The sequence below is a fragment of the Neoarius graeffei genome, chromosome 27 (assembly GCF_027579695.1).
Source record: "Neoarius graeffei isolate fNeoGra1 chromosome 27, fNeoGra1.pri, whole genome shotgun sequence".
Classification (NCBI taxonomy): domain Eukaryota; kingdom Metazoa; phylum Chordata; class Actinopteri; order Siluriformes; family Ariidae; genus Neoarius; species Neoarius graeffei.
Window position 1 is genome coordinate 52,136,367 of NC_083595.1, and position 25,732 is coordinate 52,162,098.

The 25,732-nt window shown below is 40.6% G+C and overlaps 1 protein-coding gene across 2 annotated transcripts; it reads right to left on the minus strand.

Moving 5' to 3' along the window:
- Positions 1-3,473: 3,473 nt before the first annotated feature.
- On the minus strand, positions 3,474-25,000 carry LOC132875255 (neuropilin and tolloid-like protein 2). Of its 2 annotated transcripts, XM_060911970.1 has the most exons (9): positions 24,913-25,000; positions 24,469-24,609; positions 22,216-22,464; positions 19,596-19,643; positions 19,179-19,306; positions 14,939-15,167; positions 5,075-5,188; positions 3,638-4,198; positions 3,474-3,589 (listed from the first exon to the last, which is right to left on the minus strand). In XM_060911970.1, the coding sequence occupies exons 1-9, from the start codon at positions 24,998-25,000 to the stop codon at positions 3,474-3,476; spliced, it is 1,674 nt and encodes a 557-aa protein (XP_060767953.1). The 2 variants fall into 2 exon arrangements, with proteins under 2 accessions (XP_060767953.1, XP_060767951.1); XM_060911968.1 differs by having other exon boundaries at positions 3,474-4,198.
- Between the last annotated feature and the right edge of the window lie 732 nt (positions 25,001-25,732).

Sequence of the window (25,732 nt, forward strand, 5' to 3'; positions counted from 1 at the left end):
ACAACAGGCCTGTTTCATTGTTGAGGCAAGAACTACAATTGAATAGGGTAGTAAAAAAAATTATTATTTCCATGTGAATAAGGCTATAGGGTTGCAATACGGATATCCAGATTTTTTTCATGATTTCTGAGAACTTGTACAAATTTTTTTTGTAATTGTGATGATACCTCAACATTTCCATTTTAGTTTGCATATTTGATTTATTTCTGCATCTTAGGGTAGTGTTTACAGGTCACAGAGTTTGCCCAGTTTTCTCCCAATTTAATCCATTTCCCTCTTGATTACAAAAGCTGCCAATCCAGAGATCCACAGTTGGTAGAGTGTTTACAGAACTGTGGTGGATTTCCCAAAAGCCTCTTCACACTAAAAGCATCTTAACTAGGAGAGAGAGTGTTCATTGTGCTGCTCACTCGACCATTTAACGGTGATCTTCGTGCTACAATGCTTTTGGGAAACTCAGCACTGCTCAGATTCACAGTATTCATGAAGCAGTTTACTGTAAAGCAGTTTACTGTAGACCTATAGAAATATATAAAGAATTCTGAAGTACTGTGTGGGTTTAAGACTTTCTTGTATATTCACGTGTGTAAAAGTGTCTGCTGCATGTCAATAAATAAAAAAATACTTCCAGTGTGTGATGCCGTTTTATTAAAACATATAATTGGACATTTCTTACATCGATATCTTTTACAATTATTAATACCATGACTAAAATGGAAGCGCAGTATAGATTTGATATACAACATTCATGGGTTAGAAAATATATTCCACTTAATCGTCCCTCATACACCAACAAAAGGAATGATTTCTGTACAAACGGCGTTGGCCTCATTTCCATGCTCTGTGTAACATCTGGATACTGAATACTGGACTGTCATACAGTGTGTGTGTGTGTATACAGTAAAACAACATAATGTCTTTGTGTGTGTGTGTGTGTGTGTGTGTTTATACAAGATGCTAATGAGATGTGTACACAATGGTTTATAATTAATCATACAGCCAGTGACAAAAAAAGAATAATTAGGCGATAACTGATCCGTAGGAAAGTTTCTACTATTATTCTCTTCCAAATATGTAATATGTGTGTATGAGGGATAGGTTGAAGGGCGTGTCCATAAAAGCAATGTGACTATTTAATACTCATTAGCGTCAATTTAACAATGCAAATAATCCATGAGTTAATGCTAAGCAACAGCATGAGCCCTAAATATTGTCTTATAATAAGGTACACAGTTAAAATAGCTTCCTGGTTTCACTCGTAGATATACATACTAGAGCCCTAGATAGGTGACAGAGTGCACACTACTCCACAAAGTGTACACTACTCCAGACGACTTGGCCTGCTTTTTGCTTTGTTGCATTTTTAGACAACTTTTTGATTCAGATATGCAAAGGATATATATGTTTTTGCTCACCTCATTTTTCTTGTATATAACAGGGTTGCTGTTGTTGTTTTTTCCAAAATAAATAAACAATTAAAAAAAATTCTTACCCTCCAAATCCATAATATAATGTGCCTTTTTTTCCTCTCTGCAAAAATAATGACTTTTTCTGCCTTACTCACGCACATATCACTGAATTCTGTCAAATAGTCTAATCCAACTAACTATTTCTGATTCATGTGCCGTAATATCAGTTCGCTAATTTAGCTAGCTAACTAACAAGTTTGCAAGACAATCCTTTCTCCATTTTTGGGGAAAAGTTTGGGAATCTCTACCCAATATGTCCATAGAAAGCCATGTATTTAATTGCATTGAGGGAGAACCAATATGGCAGCCATGAAGATTCACGTTGTCTCATTCAAAATGGTGTCTTCATCTATCTGTGTCTCTCTCAGTGCTATTCCACCAGAGATTCTGGTAAGGTAGGGTGAAAAATCTATAATACCACATTTTTAGTGTTAAATGCTCTTCTTCTTGCAGAGTATCATGAGTAGCAAACAGGGAGAAAGTGGGTGGAGCTAGGATAAATACAGACCACTGATTGGTCAAATGCAAAAAGAGACTAGCAATCTAATAGTAAGTGATTGTAATAGGACTGAAGAATCGATTAAGAATTTAATTAAGGAATTTGACTGACATTAGCTAAAATGTTATCCATTTTTTATGGATTAGCACTAAAAGACCGGGAGTGCTATTCATCTAGCAATTTTAATGATGTGACTCGAGAAGATCCTTATAGCTTGGAATCGTGTCAGTGGCCAAATAATGTTAAGTCTCTTCACGATTCTCACTTTGTTGTTTGTAGGAATGTTCAAGGCGTAATGTTTTACGATTACAACTTCAAGGATGTTGTGGCACTGAAAACCAAAGTGTCATAACAAATGCCATAAACTCATCTGTTAGCCAAATAAAGTTACGCTAGTTAACTTTAATCTTGATTAACATGTCCATTATAGGCAATTGTAGGGATGTGACGTAGTCATTTCGTGTTAGCTGGATTGCTAGATTTTAGGTGAGCGACATAAGTTTGTTAAAGCAATTTAAATTAGGCATGTTAGTCAACTAATAAGCTAAGCCTGTTAAATTCTTACTTGACGCACTAAGCTCACTGATATGAAAGTTAGCTAGCCAGCTAAGATGAAATCTGTGCTGCAGTGACTGGAATTTTTTTATTTGATTCTCAGGCCCATTATCCTTGCTGTAACCACAACCATCAATGTATCCGATTTGACAGCATTACACTATGATACAACAAAAGTGTTGATGAACACTTTTCTGATTTTGAAACCCTACAGCACAAGGAACATTTTAGAAAATAAATTCTGGTTCTGCTCATAAAAGCCACTATAGACTCCTGCATTGTTTCTGCATCCAGGAGGCATGGGTGATGTCAGAGTGCCGTGTCTCACTCAAGGGTCTCTATGTCAAAATAGTATGTGATAATTTTTTGTTGTGATATGCAGAACAATAGTATGTGTTTTGGGTTTTATCTTGGCTAGCTGGAATTGTTTTTTTACCCAGATCATATGAAAAAATGAGCTTCAGGAGTGTTCTGGAAATTCCAGAACGTTATTCCAATACAAATGTAAAACGAGTTAATGGTTGCACAGACCCTGAAGATGTTGTTGCACCATGCCATAACTTCCCGAGAACTATCATGTTATATATCAAAGGATGGATAATTCTGGATTCGGATTCATAACCACACCATGCTGTACCACGCTGTATGGTGGAAAAGAGCTATCGTATGTATATCTGTGCTTCCACTCGCTCTGCTTGTTCAGACACACGGCAGGAAGGCGGGGTTTATGGTGGCAAAACAGGAAACGAAGGATACTTATTGAATGGTTTGAGTCATTAAGGTCATGTCTAGTAGAAGTAAATCAAGGCGACTGGATTGGTTTTCTTGAAGACGCCTTGACTTGTTACTAGACACACAAGAAATAGATGACAATAAAAGAATCCGTGACGGTTGGTCTTTTCTGATTTTTCTTTTCCTTTACTCTTCCTCCTCTTCCTCCTTCCAGTCTTTCAAAAGTCCATGGAAATGGAGCGCTGACTTGCTTCCGGTACGCTAGGGGCATTGTTGCTACGGACACCGCCATGGTTACGGATGCTGATGCTGCTGCATCCACTTCCAATGCTTCCTGTAGCTCCACCCACAGCTCCACCAATAATCCCTCCCACATTCCCACCTATGGCCCCACCCCTTCCGTAGATCTCACACGGGATTTCCTCCATGACCCGGTCCTCTATGACCTGCTCGGCACACTCGTGAGTCTGTTTGTAGCCGTAGCAGCTCTTCTTGTAGCTCCCCAGGCCGCTGTTGTTGAAGGTCTTCATGGGCTGTGGTTTAGAGAAGTCGTTGTGATACGAGAGTTCCATGGAGCCGAGCGCACTTCGGTTTTGCTTTACACTGCCAGTGCCGCCACAGTGGTGCTCATGGATGCAGCGGGATGTCGTGGAAGAACGCCGCAGCTTCTGAAAACTTTCAAGCTCCTCATTCAGCTCAGCGAGGTCAGATGAAAGCTCTTTGTCTCGCAGAGAGAAGAGCTCATAGTGCGGAGGGTCAAACACTTCCTGAATGCCGGATTTGTTGAAGACAGCTGGACGGCGTGACACCACCTTCTTACGAGGCTGCTTCATCTGAACCAGGATGGAGATGATGAGCAAAACAAGCACCACACCAGAGGAGATGCCGATAACTGTGCCATGGGTCTTGGTGATCTGGTGGAACAGGCCTTTAGACTTCCTCTCTATGTTGAAAATGGAAAGATTTTGTTAGTTAGACAGACAGACAGAGAAGGAATGCACTCTTAGTTCTTCAAGGCTTCTTTAAGGGTTCATTGGAAAATAAAGGGTCCATAGCATCCAAAATGGTTCTGCTTGGAACCTTTTCTGACAGGAAAACACTATGTTGGGAGGTTCTATGTAGAACACTGAGCTTTTTCTAAGAGGTCTATGAGCAATTTTCTAATTTCCTAAGAATGTAAATCTGGTTTAATGATATGGGGAACTGGCAAATGGACAGACAGACATGCATTAAAAATTGGTTCTTCAAGGGTTCTTTTAATGGTCCATTGGATAAGTAAGGATTATAAGCTTCCAAAAGGTTTCTACTTGGAACCCTTTCTAAATGAGGCATGCTGTGTTGTAGGGTTCCACATACTGTAGAACCTTTAAAGGTTCCCCAGAGGCACAATTGAGGGACTGTTAAGGGTTCTAATTTTCAAATTTTTAGCTATATGCTAAGATATGTGGATATATGTATGGACAGAGAGATTTGGCAATAGATAGCTGGATGGATGGATGGATGGATGGATGGATGGATGGATGAAACCATAGATAGAGAGATATAAAAGATACACTGCACATTGAGATTGAGATCACATTGTAATGACTGATGTCCATCTGTTTGTTATTAATTATGAAAACCGCACTTCAGTCGACCTGTTTTCTGTCACTCGTCAGCTCAGCTACAGTGAACTTCAGAACAGCTCTGCATTACTCAGTGACTGCACCTAAACTTTGTTCCTGATCTACTTATATAACACAGCGGCCACAGGCAAAGTTCATTCCACAAATGTCAGTCCAGTCTATACCAGCAGAAGCTAATTTAAGGCCAAACTCACCCTTGCAATGGTTCTCATCCCAAGGGTATACACAGTTCTGCACACCATTACACACCAGAGAATTATTGATGCACATGTTGCTGTGGCAGAAGAAGGTGTTTCCAGAGCAAGGAGCTGAAACAGAAGAACACAGTGTCAACAAAATGGCAAACTGAGAGGAGAAAGATGTAGAAATGAAAGCTACAGCCAAATAGTTTTCAGTCTGTCCATGTTTTTTATGGGACAACAACAGTAAATTTTAGTTCAGGGCCTACAAGTCCAGATTTAAGCATTATTTAGACGTTGTGTGAGAATTACACACATGGGGATGTGTTCGAGTAAAACAGAGGTGTGTCTCACTTACGCAAGATTGTAATCAAGATTTTGAACTTGCATGATATCGGCTCAAGCAAGGAGCAGCATTAAGTCCAGTGTTACAATATATCCAGCTAAAATTTCTTTTTTGGCTGTAATATTCAACAAGACTATGAAATGCCATGCAAGACCATAAACACTATTAATTAATCATACAATCACTTTAAAACATCCATAAAACAGTTTTTTGTGTTGTTAGTGTTGTTGTTGTTTACATGGACGACATCAGAGGAGACACCACGTAGTCAGAGACACTGCTCAGCTCAAGGGGTGAATTTTTTTATGCATACCATTATGAATGACCTTAGTAAGTAGTCAGCATATCAGATAGGTTCTCAGTTTGAAGCTCATCCTTCCAATCATGGTCATGTTTTCTTTACAGGAGATCGCATCGAATTATCTAATCAATCAATATTATTTTATAAATTCGACCACTCAAACTTAAATTATCATAAAATAGCCTACATTACAAATCCTTCACCTTTATTTAGTATTTTGTGGCTACATTAAGTTCACTGTGGATGCACAATATTTTTTAAAAAATGATTAAATGTGGGCGGCACGGTGGTGTAGTGGTTAGCGCTGTCGCCTCACAGCAAGAAGGTCCGGGTTTGAGCCCCGTGGCCGGCGAGGGCCTTTCTGTGCGGAGTTTGCATGTTCTCCCCGTGTCCGCGTGGGTTTCCTCCGGGTGCTCTGGTTTCCCCCCACAGTCCAAAGACATGCAGGTTAGGTTAACTGGTGACTCTAAATTGACCGTAGGTGTGAATGTGAGTGTGAATGGTTGTCTGTGTCTATGTGTCAGCCCTGTGATGACCTGGCGACTTGTCCAGGGTGTACCCCGCCTTTCGCCCGTAGTCAGCTGGGATAGGCTCCAGCTTGCCTGCGACCCTGTAGAAGGATAAAGTGGCTAGAGATAATGAGATGAGATGATTAAATGTCAAGGTCAGTGTGGTGCTCTTGTGGGAATGGCGTTCATTTGAGAGACAGTGAAGGGGTGCCAATACTTTTGACAACGCACCAGATGGGATACAGACAGTAATTGAACACGTACACAGTGACCTGTATGGTATGTTTACTTATCAAGATCAGAAACAGAGAAGACAGAAAAGCAGTCGAGTGAAAGAGAATGAGAGAGTGATGGAGAATGAGAGAGACGCGTGGGTAATGGAAAGTGACGTGTCGGCTTTAAATTAAAAAAAAAAAAAATCCTTGGCTGATTCAGCGAACCTCGACTCCTACACCTCCGCCGCCACCGCCTTCTCTCTCCCTTGCGTCCATCTCTCTCTCTCTTCCTGTTCTCTCTCATGGATCTTAAATAGGTCTCATCTCTTTTTCCACATTCTCTCTTAGTTTCACACTCTTCCTTCCTCACTCTCTCTCCACCACAAATCTCTCTCAGTGCCACCAAAACCCTGTTGAATGCTGACCATGAGCTGCAGCTACACCATCTCTCTCTCTCTCTCTCGAACACATGTTGTTCAGAAGTACATGTGACAGCAGGATGAAGAGGTCGTAACATGCAGCTTCTCTACGACTTACACTTCCAAACTCATTAAGCATTTCTCACCTCTAAATGAACACTGACTCTGATGTGCGTGTGAGGCAACATGCATCGAGCAGTCAAACAAAAGCCACACAGAGAGAGAGAGAGAGAGAGAGAGAGAGAGAATATAGGTGTGAGAGGAAGAGAGGGAAAGCAGACAAGGTAATGATAAAGTGAGAAAGACAATGAGGAGAAAGCATGGTCGGGAGAGGAAAAAGGAATGCCAAAGCAAAGAGAGAGAGAAAATGAGAGAAACAGTAAGGAAGAATAAGCGACAAAAGACTGAATCCATTTTGAATATTATATCCAGGAGTGAAAGGTTATGTAGAAACGAGAAGGAGAAAATGGGAGGAAAAAGGGAACCAAATAAAATTAGAGATAAATTAGAAGAGAGCAGAAGTACATGGGAGAGAAAGAGGGAAAGACACCCAGACAGAGAGAGGGAGAGAAAAGGAGTGAATGACATTGGATAAAAAATAACAAGAAAGAGGGAATAAGGAACAGAAAGAAAGGGAGAGAACATGTGCGAGAGAGAATAACTGAAAAGACAGAGAGGGAGAAAGATAGAGAAAGAAATCAGAAACTAGAGAGAGAATGGGAGAGAGAGAAAAGGACAGCAGGAGTGAGAGAAGACAAGACAGAGAGAACAAGGAAATAGAAGAGAAAGAAACGATCATGAGAAACTGATAGACGAGGAAAGCAAGTGCGAGACATAATCAGGGAGTGAAAGAAAGAGAATGAAGGAATGATAGAGAGAAAGAAAGAGAAAAGGAGAATAAAAACAGGGAAGAAGAGATTTTATTACAATTTTTTTTTTAATTGAACCCTCTGAAGGAACCCATAAGGAAAGAAAGAGCAAACCTGATGATTTAAGCTCGTCTCAATCACTCTGTTTCTCCATCATTCTCTCTTTCTCTTATTCTCTCTCCTGTTTTCTCTAACTTTCCCTTTTCTTTTTTTTAACTACTTATTTATATTCAGTGACAGTAACACATTTAGAAGCTTTAAGCGTGCTAAACATTTAAAGTTTCTGTGTACAGCAAAGTCTTTTCCTCTCAGAAAAACCCTTAAAAAAGTAAAGCTAGAACTCCTTCTTGGAAACTACAGTATGAATCCTTAATTACCCAAAAAAAAAACCTAAATCAAACCCTTGAAGAACATTTTCTTTTTAGGAGTGTACAAAGTACCAAGACAATTTAGCTAAATCTTAAACATCTGACAGATTTCAGATATTAAGAAGAAAGTAATGAGCCATAGTTTGGTATTTCTACAACACACTTACCCAGTTAATACACACACTCTGAGAAGAAAGGGTTCTTTAAGGGTTTATTGGATAAGTAAGTCAAATCAAATCAAGTCAGTTTATTTGTTTAGCAAGTTTAACAAGAGACATTGTCGCAAAGCAGCTTTACAGAAAAATAAAGATTTTAAACATATAAACTAATAAATTTAACCCTAATGATCAAACCTGAGGTGACCGTGGTGAGGAAAAACTCCCTGAGACGGCATGAGGAAGAAACCTGGAGAGGAACCAGACTTAAAACAGAACCCATTCTCATTGAGGTAATAACAGATAACGCGATTATAAATAACTCGCTTCTATAAGTGTGTTCTAGGTGGCATGGTGGTGTAGTGGTTAGCGCTGTCGCCTCACAGCAAGAAGGTCTGGGTTCGAGCCCCGTGGCCGGCGAGGGCCTTTCTGTGCGGAGTTTGCATGTTCTCCCCGTGTCCGCGTGGGTTTCCTCCGGGTGCTCCGGTTTCCCCCACAGTCCAAAGACATGCAGGTTAGGTTAACTGGTGACTCTAAATTGACCGTAGGTGTGAATGTGAGTGTGAATGGTTGTTTGTTTCTGTGTGTCAACCCTGTGATGACCTGGCGACTTGTCCAGGGTGTACCCCGCCTTTCGCCCAGAGTCAGCTGGGATAGGCTCCAGCTCGCCTGCGACCCTGTAGGACAGGATAAAGCGGTTACAGATGATGGATGGATGGATGGATATAAGTGTGTTCTATAATGGTCACAAAGTGCAATTGGGTAACCAGGAAATTCATGATAGTTTTATTCACTATAAAAAAGACATTAAGAGTTCTTAGTTTCCTCCCAAAAAAACCCAAAGTTTTCTTTTCTGATAGGAAACCACTTTGTTGTAGGGTTACAGACAGAATCCTTAAGGGTTCCCTCAGAAGGACAACGGAAGAGTGTGGAATATAAATCAAGAGATGAAAATGATGAAACGAGAAAGACAGAGAATGTGGGCAAGAGAATGAGAGAGAAAGAGAGAGAGAATATGAATCTCTCTCTCTGCCTGCGTATCAGCAGCACATTCACAGTGACAGCCTGAGCCGCTTCTCTGCTTTATAAAGATTAATGTGTCTGTTACGGCTTTAGATTGGACTTTGCTCGTCCACTGAGAGGAACAAACGGAACTCTCGGTGCTGAACACGTTTCAGAACTGGCCTCACATCCCACAGGACTACAGCCTTTCGTCTAGAACAGAACATCTATCAGGAGCCATTATGAATATAAAAACATCCGTCTCCAGCACTGGGAGCAAGCTGGAGTGATATTAATTTTTTTTTCTTTCCTTCATTTGACACAGTTTGAGGTGGAGTTTGTTCACCGTTTGATTGATGGAGGCAATAAATCCAGCCGCAGCTGCCAGGTTTCAGCATGCTGCTCCGATGCTGTTTGCTGCCTCTGAGATGAAGGTCACGCCATGCACTTCACAGCACAGCGCTGACCAAACAATGCTCCACTGATTATCCAGCCATTTAATACAAATAATAATACAGACTCGCACTGGAGCAAGTCGCTTAGCTGTAATTATCACCAGTTTATGCATAGCATTGAAAAAATGCAAATATTAAACAAAGGTCCTTCCAAATGACTAGCAGAAAGAAAAAAAAACTCATTTACCTTTTTTCAATCATCATAAGCAGATAAATGATATTCTGCTTTCCATTAAATCTAATGCATTAGCCTGGAAAATGTGTTAGCCCTTTTTTTGATTTGCACTGAAAAAAACCACGAGCGAGAGTAATGGCCTTTTTCAATAATGCTGCTGTGTAATGGCATTAAGTTTAATTAACTTTACAGAATGGATTATAATGCTGGTGAGTTCTGAGCTGCTCATACGGTACTCTGGATCAACAACAACTTCTCATTCTCATTATCTGTAGCCGCTTTATCCTGTTCTACAGGGTCGCAGGCAAGCTGGAGCCTATCCCAGCTGACTACGGGCGAAAGGCGGGGTACACCCTGGACAAGTCGCCAGGTCATCACAGGGCTGACACATAGACACAGACAACCATTCACACTCACATTCACACCTACGCTCAATTTAGAGTCACCAGTTAACCTAACCTGCATGTCTTTGGACTGTGGGGGAAACTGGAGCACCCGGAGGAAACCCACGTGGACACGGGGAGAACATGCAAACTCTGCACAGAAAGGCCCTCGCCGGACACGGGGCTCGAACCCGGACCTTCTTGCTGTGAGGCGACAGCGCTAACCACTACACCACCGTGCCGCCCAACAACTTCATCTCATCTCATTATCTCTAGCCGCTTTATCCTTCTACAGGGTCGCAGGCAAGCTGGAGCCTATCCCAGCTGACTACGGGCGAAAGGCGGGGTACACCCTGGACAAGTCGCCAGGTCATCACAGGGCTGACACATAGACACAGACAACCATTCACACTCACATTCACACCTACGCTCAATTTAGAGTCACCAGTTAACCTAACCTGCATGTCTTTGGACTGTGGGGGAAACCGGAGCACCCGGAGGAAACCCACGCGGACACGGGGAGAACATGCAAACTCCGCACAGAAAGGCCCTCGCCGGCCACGGGGCTCGAACCCGGACCTTCTTGCTGTGAGGCGACAGCGCTAACCACTACACCACCGTGCCGCCCGCCCAACAACTTATCTAGGATAATTTTTCACTCCTGCATTTAGATTTGCAGGTGAGTTAAAAGCAAACAACATGGGGATGCGTAAAAGGAAAACGCTTAATGTGGCTAAATGTACCAAAACCATGACCAAGCCTGTCCACATCTCTCCACTGTCCACAGGACAAAACAGCTATTCGAAAAGAAAACCATTTTCATGTCCAGTGTTTTTGGAAACAGCTTAATGGGTCTTATAACGAAGACCTAGAAACATCACATTTGTCTACTATTAGAAGAATGACTCCACAGCCACAACATTTCACAATTAAGCTTTTCTTGTAAACAATTTTAATAAACAGCAGACTGTATGAACACATCAACCTCAAAACCACAAATTTCTCTCACTTTGTTGATCATTATTACTCTCTACTGTCAGTTCATCAATGCTTTAAGGTCCTTTTTTTCCGATTATTGTTTTGATCTTTGGGTAGTAGATAGTGTTGATGGAAAAAATAAGTGTCTCAGAGCTTTAGCATCACTTAGTCCTTGTTTTGTGACATTAAGCCACGTTAAGTGTTTTCCCATATCCAAAGCTGTGTTGGATTTGACTATGCAGGTAGAAAATCTTTGCGTTTTGCTATATCACTTTACCTCATACAAAAGGTAATGTATAACTGAGAGCTAAAATCAGAGCACGATGCTGCAGGCGAAGGCAGATCTATCTTTTATATATTTCATGCCTCTATGTGCTGCAGTGCCACCTGCCTAGACCGCATTATAGGATGAAATATGAATGAGGTTTCGGGAACTTTCTCAATCTGACTGTATACTTGGTCTTAAAGATTAGATCTAGATTGGAGAACTCTGTTCAAGTCCAGCTAGTTCTGTTCAGAGGTTGTGATATAACTTTTTATTCTATCCACATGCACTGGATATGAGCACTCTGATTAGCTACTCTACTACTAGGATATCAGCTCATATACCATGAGTAGAGAAAAACAAAATGGCGGAGCGTGTTGCTGAACCAACCGAGGACGAAATAAAACTCTACTCGAAAACAAAACCCCCCAAAAAATAAAAAAAGCAACAAAATATGGAATAAAAGTATTTGATGGTAAGAAAGTATCTTTTTCCCCCAAGAATTATTATTATAGCATTTTTCACAAATTGCGACCGTCATGTCGCCGGTTTGTTTACATTCTAAGCAGAAATTATTTTGTCGGACGTTTTGTATAAAGTTTTTATTTATCGAATTTGCAAAAAATGAAAATAAAAAATGCTCTGTTTCTCAAAATCCAGTGAATGTGGATAGAATAAAATTGTTTTTCCATCAATCTCGTCGTACACGGCTTATAGACAACTCAGTGCCATGCGCCTCGTCGGCTTTCAGCTCATGTACGACTCGATTGGATGGAATAATTGTTAAATATACAGTATACAGCTGAAACTATAGTTTAAAGGCATTTAAAACAATAGTGTTTGGCAAAAATGTGCCACCTCCCCCCGCTGGTCTACTGATGTAGCAGCCTAATTAATGCAACATAGCATAATTAAATATTAAAACAATCCAACCACTTTGTAAGTAAAGAATAGTGCACAATGGGCCATGATGTTATCGGAAATTAACCCACCTCTGTACCAACCTGAAGTTTTATTCCATAATATTCCACAGCAATTCGCCAACGTTTACAATTTTGTATTTATTAATGAACATGTCATGCTTTTTAACCAGTGATGGTTAGAGTTAATGTTGTGCAACATCCACTAGACAATAGAGTTTTTGTTCTCGCTTACATTATAGCAGCTATTAACAATCATCCCTACATTCACCAGCCTGTCTTTTTTCTCTGTCTTGGAGTTAATAAGACAAAAAAAAATGTTTGTCATGTTCACAACAAAGCATACACACCTCCCAGATGTTACAAAGCACTGACATTGGAGACGCCTTCCATAAATGTTTTATAAGCATCTCTGAACAGAAAGCTGCACCAGTTCTATGATTATATATTTTCCTTTTTAAATTTCTTTTTCTTTTTAACAACACATTTAAAAAAAAATCTGTTTATTATTAGGCTTCAATTATGTGACGTGTCCGTCATACAAGTCTCTATGAATGAGCTGTGACTATAGAAAGGATGACATATTAGAAAGACTGCATTAATATAAAAATAATCTATGTTATAGCCGGAACTAGTGTCAGAGCTGCTGTTATAGAAAATTAATCAGCAGCTTATCATCTGAGGCGTCAACAGCTTTGTGGTACAAACCCAGATTACAGCTTCATTAAAGTAAGACATCCATATATGTGCCTCAAAGGTAACTCACAAGACACAATGTTTTTTAAAGATTTAAAATAATAATAATAAATCACAATAAACTGGATGAAATGTCAACATGGGACGTTTTACATGGGAAGTGATTTTATTTTACTTGGAAACTGCATCTCTTTGCATGACTTCAGGCCTCGAGTGGAGGCCACACCCAAGCAAGACATGCATTCATTTTTTATTATCATATTTCAGTAAACTGAAGATACATTATGCATTTAAATCACTTATAATGTTCATATTCACTCATACCAATAACAAGCCAGGAAAAATAAAACTAAAACAAAATAAAATAAAGTACTTGGAGTCTTAATTTCAGTTCTGCTCGGTTTAATATGCAGCTATGTTGAGTTATCAGCTATAGTCCTGTGTGTGAAAGTCAAATAAAGAATTCATAGCAATGAATCATGCATGAAGTCTGGTAGGCAAGCGACATTAACTAATGGCCAGCAATTTTTAGGCCATGTTATGTATGTGTGCTGTCTGAGAGGGATTTTCGCATTTGCAAAAGCTTTCCAACAGAAAAAAAGTGTATTTGGAGGTGGAAAAAGTGTATTTTATTGTTAATTTGTGAAATAGGTTTTAAGTTATCTTTATTGTCAAAGAAAAACAGTCTAAAACAGGAGATAAGTATCAGGAGTTCTGGGCACTTGTGCACTAACATAATCCATCCATCTATCCATCCATCTTATTATCAAGCTGTTTTTCAGAGAAGCTGTCTATCTGTCCATCCATCCATCCATCCATCCATCCATCCATCCATCCATCCATCCATCCATCCATTCATGAATCCATCTATTATCTATGTAACCAGTCATCCAGTCAACCATCTACACCTAAGTCCATCATCCATCTATTCATCGATCATACATCCATGCATCTAAACATCTGATTTTCAATCTGTCTTTCTCAGAGGCTGTCTGTCCATTCATCAATCTAGTTATCCATCCATCCATTTGTCTATACATAAATCCCTTTATCACCCATTCAACTGGCCATCTAACCTTAAGTCTATCAATCCATCCATCAATCTGATTCTCAATTTGTCTGATTCTCAATCTGTCTATGGATGGATAACTAGATGTTTGCCCATCCAGCCATCTAGTTGCATCCATCTATCTTTCTATCCATCCATCCATCTACCCAACTAGCTAGCTTGTCATCAAGCCATCCATCCATTCAGCCAGCCAGCTAGCCATACAGCCATTTGATTGTTAGTCTGTCTTTCTGGGAGGATGTCTGCCTGCCTGCCTGCCTGCCCGCCCGCCCGCCCGCCCATCCATCCATCCATCCATCCATCCATCCATCCATCCATCCATCCATCCATCCATCTAGTTATCCATCCACCCATCTATCCATCCATAAATCCAATTACTGCCCGTTCAACTAGCCATGTAATCATATATCTATCCATAACTCTATCAAACCATCTAACCATCCATCCATTTATCTATCAATCCATCCATACAGCCATCTGATTCTCAAACTGTCTTTCTAGGAGGCTATCAGTTTGCCCATCTAGTTATCCATCCATCCATCCATCCATCCATCCATCCATCCATCCATCCATCCATCCATCTAATCTGTCTTTCTGGGAAGCTGTCTGTCAAGATATCTGTTTGCCCAACCATCCATCAATCTAATTATCCATCCAACCACTCATTCATCTATCTATCCATTCTGTATATTTGAAATCTGTAATGTTTCATTTATCACTCTTCATCCACCACAGCTATTAAAAATATACTCACGGTCAACGAAAGAGGTGAAGAGCATGCGGAAACGGCTGAGGCGACTCGTCTCATCTGCCCACATGCGCACTACTCCCACACCACTCTCCAGCATCACGTCATTGGCCACTGTGCTACAGAACTTTGCCTTTAGGTTCTCGATGGCGCTGCTGCCATCATAAATGGCCACAAAGTTCCTCTTGCACTCATTTGAGTTCTCCATCTGGTACTCCAGAAAGCGCAGATAGATCTGCAAGCATGAAACAACTTCTTGAGTTCCTTGTTGATGCAATGGACTTATATATGTGACATTATGATTTATTTCCTGAAATAGAAGAAATCCATAAGCAAGATTTACGTCATTATTAGACTGAGGACTGCAGGAAGCTCAGTTTGCAATATAATTATCATACACACCATATATCAAATATAATGTATGCCAAGAGCAACTCTGAGCCAGCTGAGTGTGTCTTCCACCCTCAGGATGCTCCTGGATGCTCAGAAATGCACAATTGTGTAATTAGCTTAAAATTAGTTGAACTTCCAAAACTTGCTTGTTCTACCTATTCATTTATCGTTCATGTAGACGTCATGGAGGTTCTCCATGAGCGTTATCTAAACTGCTCTCACCGTTCCTTATTGTATCTCCAGGATCTTTAATGTGTTTTAGCTAAGTCTCTACGTGAATCTCAGTGTGTTCCATTATTGTTCTCTTTGTACTGTAATCCCATTCTCTGCTGTCAACTAAGATGGATTCCTCTTCATGAGTTTGGATTAGGCGGCACGGTGGTGTAGTGGTTAGCGCTGTCACCGCACAGCAAGAAGGTCTGGGTTCGAGCCCCGTGGCTGGCGAGGGCCTTTCTGTGTGGAGTTTGCATGTTCTCCCCGTGTCCGCGTGGGTTTCCTCCGGGTGCTCCGGTTTCCCCCACAGTCCAAAGACATGCAGGTTAGATTAACTGGTGACTCTAAATTGAGTGTAGGTGTGAATGTGAGTGTGAATGGTTGTCTGTGTCTATGTGTCAGCCCTGTGATGACCTGGCGACTTGTCCAGGGTGTACCCCGCCTTTCGCCCGTAGTCAGCTGGGATAGGCTCCAGCTTGCCTGCGACCCTGTAGAACAGGATAAAGTGGCTAGAGATAATGAGATGAGGTGAGATAATGAGATGAGATGAGTTTGGATTACTCAATGTGTTTATTCCCAGAACTCATACTGAGGTTTTTTTTTATGGCTCTCCACTTTGGTTTGCTCATTAGGGCTGTAGATTTTAGTTGCTGTTTTGTTACAGTAAACATTACAGTGTTGAAAAAAAATTTATGTTTTTAGTACAAAATATAGCATCTGTCTGTCATCCACCTGACCATCTCACATATCCTGTGGTTAAAGGTACATGATTTTGCAGGTGGCTAAATATTGGTGTGCTAATTACTGCTATGGGCACTGCGTGGGATACGTTATTATTTTATACATTAGTATTTTACTTCAGAGCTGCACATTACAATAATAATATACACTGCCTGGCCGTAAAAAAGTCACACACTAATATTTGTAATATTTCATCAGACCACCTTTAGATTTGATTATGGCTTGCATTCATCGTGGCACTGTTTCCACGAAACAACATGTATTTCTATCCAGAATTGCATTAAGGTCAGGATTCTATGGTGGTTAATTCATGCATGAAAATGATTCCTTGTGCTTCCTGAACCACTCTTTCACAATTTGAGCCCTAATTTTATTCCCATGCCATCAGAAAAAAAATCCGTTAATATGATAATAACCTGGTCATTCGGTACGTTCAGGTCATCAGGTGACTTCTTAATTTTATTACCAGAAAACATTGTTGAGCCTTGATCTGACCAGCTGAATCAACCCCAGATTATCACACTGCCTCCAGAAGCTTACAGTAGCTACTATACATGATGGGGCATCACTTCATGAGCTTCCCTTCTTACCCTGGCATGCCCATCACTCAAGAATAGGGTCAATCTGGACTCATCAGACCACATGACCTTTCTCCATTGCTCCAGAAACCTATATTTATGTTCCTTAGCAAATTAAAGCCTTTTCTTCCGATTAGCCTCACTAACAAGTGGTTTTCTTATGGCCACACAGCTGTTTAGTCCCAATCCTGTGAGTTCTCATCACATCATACATGTGGAAATGCTCTTAATTTCACTATTAAACATAGCCGTGAGTTCTACTGCTGATTTCTTCAACTTCACCAAGCGTTTCAGTGAACTCTGATCACACTCAGTCAAGATTATTTTCCAACCACATTTCTTCTGTTAAGTTGACAGTTCATCATGATCCTTCCATGTTTTAATATTGCGTTGGACAGTTCTTAACCCAATTCTAGAATTTCAGCAATCTCTTAAGTTGTTTACTTGATGCAGGCCAATAATTTGACCTTCTGAAATGCAGTAACAGCTTTTCCATGAGAACAGGATACATCTTATGACATGGTTGTTCAAGAAATGAGAAGCTACTCACTGCATCAGTTAGAACTGATGAACTGTTGCAGCTAAAACTGAAGAACTGTTGCAGCTAAAACACATTAATCACTGCAGTAATTATCCAATCAAAGGCTCTTAAGTAATTGGTTATTTAAATCCAAACAGCAACTTTTTTAAATTTTTTTTTTAATTTTTTTAAATTTTTTTAATTTTTTTTGGTCAGGCAGTGTAACTTAAGGATATTTTTCTGTTGTGTTACTTAGGAAATCATGAGTTTGATCCTGATGATACCCAGCCATTTGTGGTGAGTAGTTCAAGCTAGCAAATAAGGATACGCTTGGATAAACTTTTCAAACACAAAACGATCAAATAAAATCCAAACTCAGGAACTGAATGTCTGTGTGTCTTCTCTGTCTGTCCATCCATCCATCCATCCATCCATTCATCTAATTGCAAGTCTTTCTTGGAAGTTATCTGCATGTCTGCCCTTCCATTCATACAACCATCCATCCATCTATCAGTCCAACAATCATCCATCATTTACCCATCTGTCCATCCATCTATTCAACTGTTAAGCTGTCTATCTGAGCCCATGTTTACATTAGACCATATCAGCGGATCATCAGATTAACATTTTTAAAACGATTAGTGTGCACACAGCAACACCAATACACGATTTGCGTGCACACAGCAACACCAATACACGGATACGCTCGGCTCCGCAGGCATCCTGCGCTCCAAATCACTCCGCCCTGAACAGCGAGTGCCCTCTGGAGGGTGCGCACTCCGGCCCTGCGCAGCTCACAGAGCGCACGAGTGAAGTGCACAAGCAGTGATTCGGGACTGAGCGGCTATGTGTGTGATCCCAGCGCATATCACTTACCACTTGCAAGTGGAAGGATGGCAAGCCTAAAGACAATCATAACTACACAGTGGGCAGTATTTGCATCAGTATTTGCAGTATTTTCATACTTTTATACTCTTTAATGAAAGGTGATACAAGGCGGAAGTCCGCGCCGTTTTTCAGCAGTCGCGTCACATGACCAACGCCAGCGAATCAGGAAGGTGGATGTCACAGTGACGTTGTCCAATGACGACGCCAGCTAGAGCTCAGCACAGCGTATCCGCGTATTCTCAATGTTTACACAGCACCGGAGCTGACACGATCTGGATTGAATACGTGGACCCTGGCAGATTCCCATTTCCCGGCTTTTCCAGGCGGTTTAATGTAAACGGACAGTGCATCCGCGAAGAAAACGAGACAGATACGGTCTAATGTAAACTTGGCCTGAGAGTTTGTCTAGCTATTTGTTTTTCTATCTATCCATCCAACCTCTATTTCTTTACACATGTATCTATCTATCTATGTATCTATGTATCTATCTATCTATCTATCTATCTATCTATCTATCTATCTATGGGTCGAACCAATAAACACTGGAAGATTCAATAATTGTCACTCATGAAAGAATGTATAAACTAGATTACATTTGTTAGACTTGTTCTTTGCTAATGTGTCTGAAACATACTGGCTGATTTGTTGAGTGTAAATGTGTGCAATCCAATTGCCATCTTACATCCTCCCACCCCAACTCTTCCTGCTGAGTCTGCTTTTCCATTATTTCTGCCTCATCTGCCGAATACCTGCTAGCTCTGCACTGTTAATTTAAGCTTGCCTTCAACATTCTCCTCATCACAGGCAAGCAGTCAGGGGCCTGGCAATCCCCTGTGGTCTAATCAAGACTAGGATTCATGGTGGCCAGGGTTTGGGGTGTGCTGAATGACAGAGATGAACCGTTGAAGGTCACCTTGGATTGAGGTGGTGCTCGGATCGTCCAGATGCAGTCCAGAGCTTCACCGGATTTCACTTTTTCTTCTTCTTCCACCTGGCTGGAGCGGACGAACCCATCTGAGCCGCTGATCTCAAACTGACAATCTGAAATCATCAGTGTAAAGACAAAAGACTGAAAAAGAGAGACAGCAGGAATATTGGGGAAGGAGAAGGGTTGAGGGAGAACTGAGTGCAAATGGAGGCTGAAGATGACGAGGAATCATAGACTGGGGGGTGAAAATAAGACTGACAGAATTGCAGACAAGCAAAGATAGCCAGCATGATGGATGGAGGAGTGGAGAGTGCTGGTGAAAGATAGCTGGTTGTCAGCCTTACAGCACAGAGGCCTCTTCAGGAGGAATTGAATGAGGCAGTGAAAGATGGAAAGGCTTACCCGGGATCGGATTTAGGAGTCCGCCCACGTGCAATTTAAAATCCGGGTCTGAAATGATAAAAGACAGATACGGCATCAGTTAGATAGGATTTCAGGCTGTTGAAAATTGTGCTTAAAACAGCTCCAGGCGCTTAGGCTCAATCAGGAAAATCTGAGGCTTGATCTCAATAGACTGTGTTTAATGTTTGCCTTATTTGACCTGTTTAATATGCAGAAGGCTAACACGCTGAAATGACAGCGGCGCAGCAAAATAGCCTGTTATGTTTAACATTCTTTGGTGTGACAGCTTATTTTAATATATATTTATTTCTAACACTTTTAACAAAAAAAAAAAGAAGAATGTGTTAAAGCAAAGATGTCAGATCATGGACAGAAACATTCCCAAATTAACACATGATTCAACAGCTTTTCAACAACTGAATGTTACAGCATGTACACTGAACTGAAACAGGACAATAGTGCTTAGTAAAAAGATATTGAGAAAATAGTCACATGTGACTATTTAAATCCAAAAAGCTCTGTGTTACTGATCTGAAAGTCATAGGTTCAAGCCCCAGTACTGACAAGCTGCCACTGCTGGGCTCTTAAGCAAGGCCCTTAACCCTCTCTGCTCCAGGAGCACTGTGTCACATACCCCACTTGTTGTATGTCGCTCTTGATAAGAGCATCTGCTCAATGCCTGTAACGTAACGTAAATAATAATTTGAGGGCCAAGATGTCTTTTTCTTCTTTAGTTTTGTGCTAGTGATAGGAGGATATTTAATCCATATTTAAGTATTGAGCATACAGCGCCCTCCACAATTATTGGCACCCCTGGTTAAGATGTGTTAAAAGCCTTAAAATAAATTCAATTTTTATTGCAGAAGCATAATCTCACACTGAAAATTGTAGAAAAATGTAACCCTTAACTCAAGTGAATTAAAAAAATAAAATAAAAAATCCCTGACTAAGAAATAATTATTTTTTCACAAAATCACCTGTTCCACAATTATTGGCACCCATAACAATTCATAGAAAATAAATGTAATTGAAGCATTTCTGTCATTTCTACTGTAGTTTATAAAGTTGATCAGAGTATCTAGGAACCTTTAATTAGTAATTCATCACATCCTGTTTCCCTGGGGTATAAATATGATGTGACACAGAGGCCTATTTCTCTTATCCACTCTTCAACATGGGAAAGACAAGAGAACACACCATTCAAGTAAGGCAGATGTGTGTCAACCTTCATAAGTCAGGCAATGGCTACAAGAAAATAGCCGCTCGCCTACACCGGCCCGTATCTACAGTCAGAGGAATCATCAAGAAGTTTAAAACAACTGGAACAGTGGCAAACAAGCCTGGACGAGGATGCGAGTTTATCTTGCCACCACGCACAGTGAGGAGGATGGTAAGGGAAGTAAAAAGTTCTCCAAAGCTCACTGTTAGAGAATTGCATCAAAGAGGAGCATCTTGGGGTCACAAAGTCTCCATAACAACCATCAGGCGCTATCTACATGCCAACAAGCTGTTTGGGAGGCATGCACAGAAAAAGCCTTTTCTCACGTACAAGCATAAACGTAAATGTCTGGAGTTCGCTAAGCGGTACTGGGACTTCAACTGGGACCATGTGCTTTGGTCAGATGAGACCAAGATAGAGCTTTTTGGCAACAAACACTCTAATACATCACAAAAGATGAGTACATAGAAAAGCACCTCATACCCACTGTGAAGTATGGGGGAGGATCGGTGATGCTGTGGGCCTGTTTCTCTTCCAAAGGCCCCGGGAACCTTGTTAGGGTGCATGGCATCATGAACTCTTTGAAATACCAGGACATTTTAAATCAAAATCTGGTGGCCTCTGCCCGAAAGCTGAAGACGGGTCATCACTGGGTCTTTCAGCAAGATAATGACCCTAAACATGTGGCCAAATCTACATAAAAATGGTTCACCAGACACAAAATCAAGCTCCTCCCATGGCCATCTCAGTCCCCAGACCTCAACCCAATTGAAAACCTGTGGGGTGAGCTGAAGAGGAGAGTGCATAGGAGAGGACCCAGGACTCTGGATGATTTAGAGAGATTGTGCACAGAGGAATGGACGAAGATCTCTCTCTGTATTCTCCCATCTTGTGAAATGTTATAGGAGAAGATTAAGTGCTGCCTTGTTGGCAAAACGGAGTTGTACAAAGTATTAACATCAGGGGTGCCAATAATTGTGACACATATGATTTCATGTAAAATAATTATTTCTTAATGTGGGATTTTTTTCCCCACTGAATAAATGCACTTGAATTAAAGGTTGGATTTTTCTCTTTTTTTGCATTGTTGTCCTATATTATAAAAAAAAAGAATTTATTAGAAGCCTAAGAACACATCTTAACGAGGGGTGCCAATAATTGTGGAGGACGCTGTAAATAGTACATCACCTACAAGGCTCTTTACTAATACTGTAATAAAGGTTTTAGGAATTTTTATAACACATCATCACCAATTAATAGCTTACAAACACACCTTAAGGTGATATTATTATTATTATTAGTAGTAGTAGTAGTATAACACAGTACAAGTATTGAATTAACAAGCCTTAATACAATAATTTATTTTATCTGAGTGCTATAGATGATGACTCAGCTGTCCACCTGCTATGTAGGTGTATTTGACGCGGAAGCCAAGGCCCTCAAGCTCTTCATCGCTGGTGAATTTGATCCACATGAAGCGGCCGGTGGAGGTGACCACACCGGGGCTCTTCGGCCCGCAGTACCGATCGATGAGTGGGGAGAAACCAAAGGGACCATCTCTTATCTCCAGGTGATCAAAACGGCACTCAAACGAGGGCTCGATGTAGTAGTTTTTGTCAAAGACCAGCTGGATTCTCTGCCGAGGCAAAGCTGGAGAAATGAAAATGGAAAATGGGATTTAGCTTCTTCTTTCTTTCTTTTTTTTGAGGAATGTGTGGGAAGTACACAGCCACATCATGTATTGTGATTTAACCTTTTACTGCTGCAAGCCATCATGTTCACATCACTCTCAAACACACTTCAGCAGACTCAGGAGGTCAGTATAATAATACCAATGGATTCAACCTTCTGCCTACATGCGCTCTCTCTCTCTCTCTCTCTCTTTTATAAAGATGATGCAATGTGTGCTAACTTCTGTATTGCACTTATCTGGGAAGACAGAAATGTATTCCCAAAATTATGCACATCACTGTGAGCACACAGTCGGATCCAATAAGTCTCATTATGCCATCATCTGCAGAATTATTGGCATCCATCAGAAAAATGAGCAGAAATGAATAGCACATGCAATGACAGATATTTTGAGCTTAAACATACACAGATGCCATTTTTTTCTTTTTTTTTTTCAATTTTTTTGATTCCAAAAATATTACTTGTGTAATTTTTTAAACAATTACTTCTGGAAACAAGTTCTATACATTCTACTGAACAGCACCAATAGTTCTCTTTCTCTCTCTCTTTTTAACTATTTATATGAATTAATATTAACACTTATAACACCATAACATCATTTAACACCACAATTTTCAGCCCCTCATTGACAGTTTTTATGTACTTGTGTGTGAGACAGTTCTAAAGACTTTTTAGTGTGCTTACCTTTGTTTAAATTTTCTATGAACCTCATTCGGCAGGTAAGGTCGCATTATTACCATCATGTCACTCTGATATCGCAGAAGTAGGCTACACGGAGCCCAGAAAATGTCATACCACGCCTTCTTAATGTTACCTGATACAGCCTTTATGACGGCTGACACCTGATAGTCATTTACAAGCCCTTATAAAGGATTATGTAGGTTTTTTAGCTGTTATAAAGAGTGAGTGGGCGGCACGGTGGTGTAGTGGTTAGCGCTGTCGCCTCACAGCAAGAAGGTCCGGGTTCGAGCCCCGGGGCCGGCGAGGGCCTTTCTGTGTGGAGTTTGCATGTTCTCCCCGTGTCCGCGTGGGTTTCCTCCGGGTGCTCCGGTTTCCCCCACAGTCCAAAGACATGCAGGTTAGGTTAACTGGTGACTCTAAATTGAGCGTAGGTGTGAATGTGAGTGTGAATGGTTGTCTGTGTCTATGTGTCAGCCCTGTGATGACCTGGCGACTTGTCCAGGGTGTACCCCGCCTTTCGCCCGTAGTCAGCTGGGATAGGCTCCAGCTTGCCTGCGACCCTGTAGAACAGGATAAAGCGGCTACAGATAATGAGATGAGAATACTCCATGCCCAAAAACCATGCCCATCTCAAATTTACTAAATGCAAACAAACTGATTATTTTATTAAATAAAATGTAGTCATTTTGTGCAATCTTATCCTTTCTTCATTTATTTATTTTTACAACTTATGAGATAAAAGCCAATTTTATTATTTTGACAAATTCCAATTACATTGGAAAGGTGAGGATTAAAAATAATATAATATAATATAATATAATATAATATAATATAATATAATATAATATAATATAATATAATCCAAGGACCAAAAGGTCATGTCAATCAACCTTATGTAGTGTATCTTTAATATGACCATTCTTTTCATGGCTGAATTATTTGGCAGGTGTTCAACAGGGGGCGCTCTTACACCAACAGTCTAATTTGTAAATGGGGACTGTTACACAGTGCTGAGACAAATTTAGAAGAGCACAGCTTTTTGGTAGAAAGTGTATGGGAAAAAAAGGACCATATGGCCCACCAATGTGAGGTCGGCCCTGATTGGTCAGGACAGTGGAGCAAAGTTTCCTTCGAGAGGCTTTTATAAATGATATCATTGCTGTTTATTTGAGGTCAGCATTAATCACTCTGTGTTAATTAATAACTCCTGTCAGTCCAGCAGCGGAGAAAGACTCGGCCATTGGCTAATGTCGAGGTTTTTTTTTTTTTCATTTTACCCACCCTCGAGGACATAGACACACTCCTTGTTCGGTGGATAAGGGTTGGGGTAGTTGGGGGACATGAACTGGCCTCCACCGATGGTTTTGGTCCAGATGCCACACTGCTCGTTCTTGGCTGGAGGTCCATCTTCATTCTGCGTCTCTGTGAAGAAGGATTACAGTGATTTATTCAGCCACTTGAGAAGATTATGATGTTAGAACATTAGCTAATGGTCTGAAGCAGTGAGAAATCATACAGCAGACAGATTTCCGGTCCTGACAGATTTTTTTTAGAATCATCAAACCAGGATGAGTCTTCTGCAAAATTCTCATCAGTCAAGAGAATACTTGATTACATGATTAATAACTGAATGGCACTCTCTGGTTTATCAAAGAAAATACTTTAATCTTTTTTTTTTTCAAAAATGTCCAGTCTTCATGGCAGTGAGGATGCTGTGAACTGTACCTCTGATTTTTTGTGCCAGAGCAAAGCCCTCTTCTATCACAATGAGAAGAATCCAAGCTAGGGGAAAAAGAAACTCAGTCAGCATCATCCACGCATAAAATAGCAACGGTAGTGAGAGAGGGCAGGGGTGGATGGGGTGGGAGGATAGAACAGGAATCAGTTCTTCAATGTAGTTTCCAAAGTACAAGTGAAAACTGACTGTGAATTAATTAACTCAATCTCTCTGCGTGGCTTATTCATAGTTTTCATATCTGCTGATAATAATAATAATCAGTGGATATTGTTTATTCATCCTCAGGTCAGGATTGCAGTGGAACACTGAGCATGAGGCAGGAATAAAACCCTGGATGGGATGGGATGGGATTTTTTTCTTTTCTTTTTTTTTTTTTGGAAGTAGCCAGAGAACCTCTAGGACCCTGTAGGTGTCACTTCAGTGGTTAAGGCATTGGGCTACTTATCTGAGGGTTGTGAATTCAAGCCAAGCTGCCACTGTTGGCCCTTGAGCTAGACCCTGAATCCTCAACATTCTCAGTGATTTTGGATAAAATCATCAGCCAAATGAAGTAAATGTGAACCCACACAAACATTAAACCACATTCAGGACTGAAATGGCGGCCCTGGAGCTCTGAGGCAGCAACGGTACTCAGTACACCATACTGCCACTCTGAATGGATAGCAAATTAGACATATAATTAATGTAAATATAAATGTTAGTTGAAAAACATTGTTCATAAGTTGTCTTTGTGTTTTGCTCTTTGGGAATTTGTCCTAAACACTGCACTCTGAGAAAACAAAGTACATCAATGTACCTTTAAGGGTA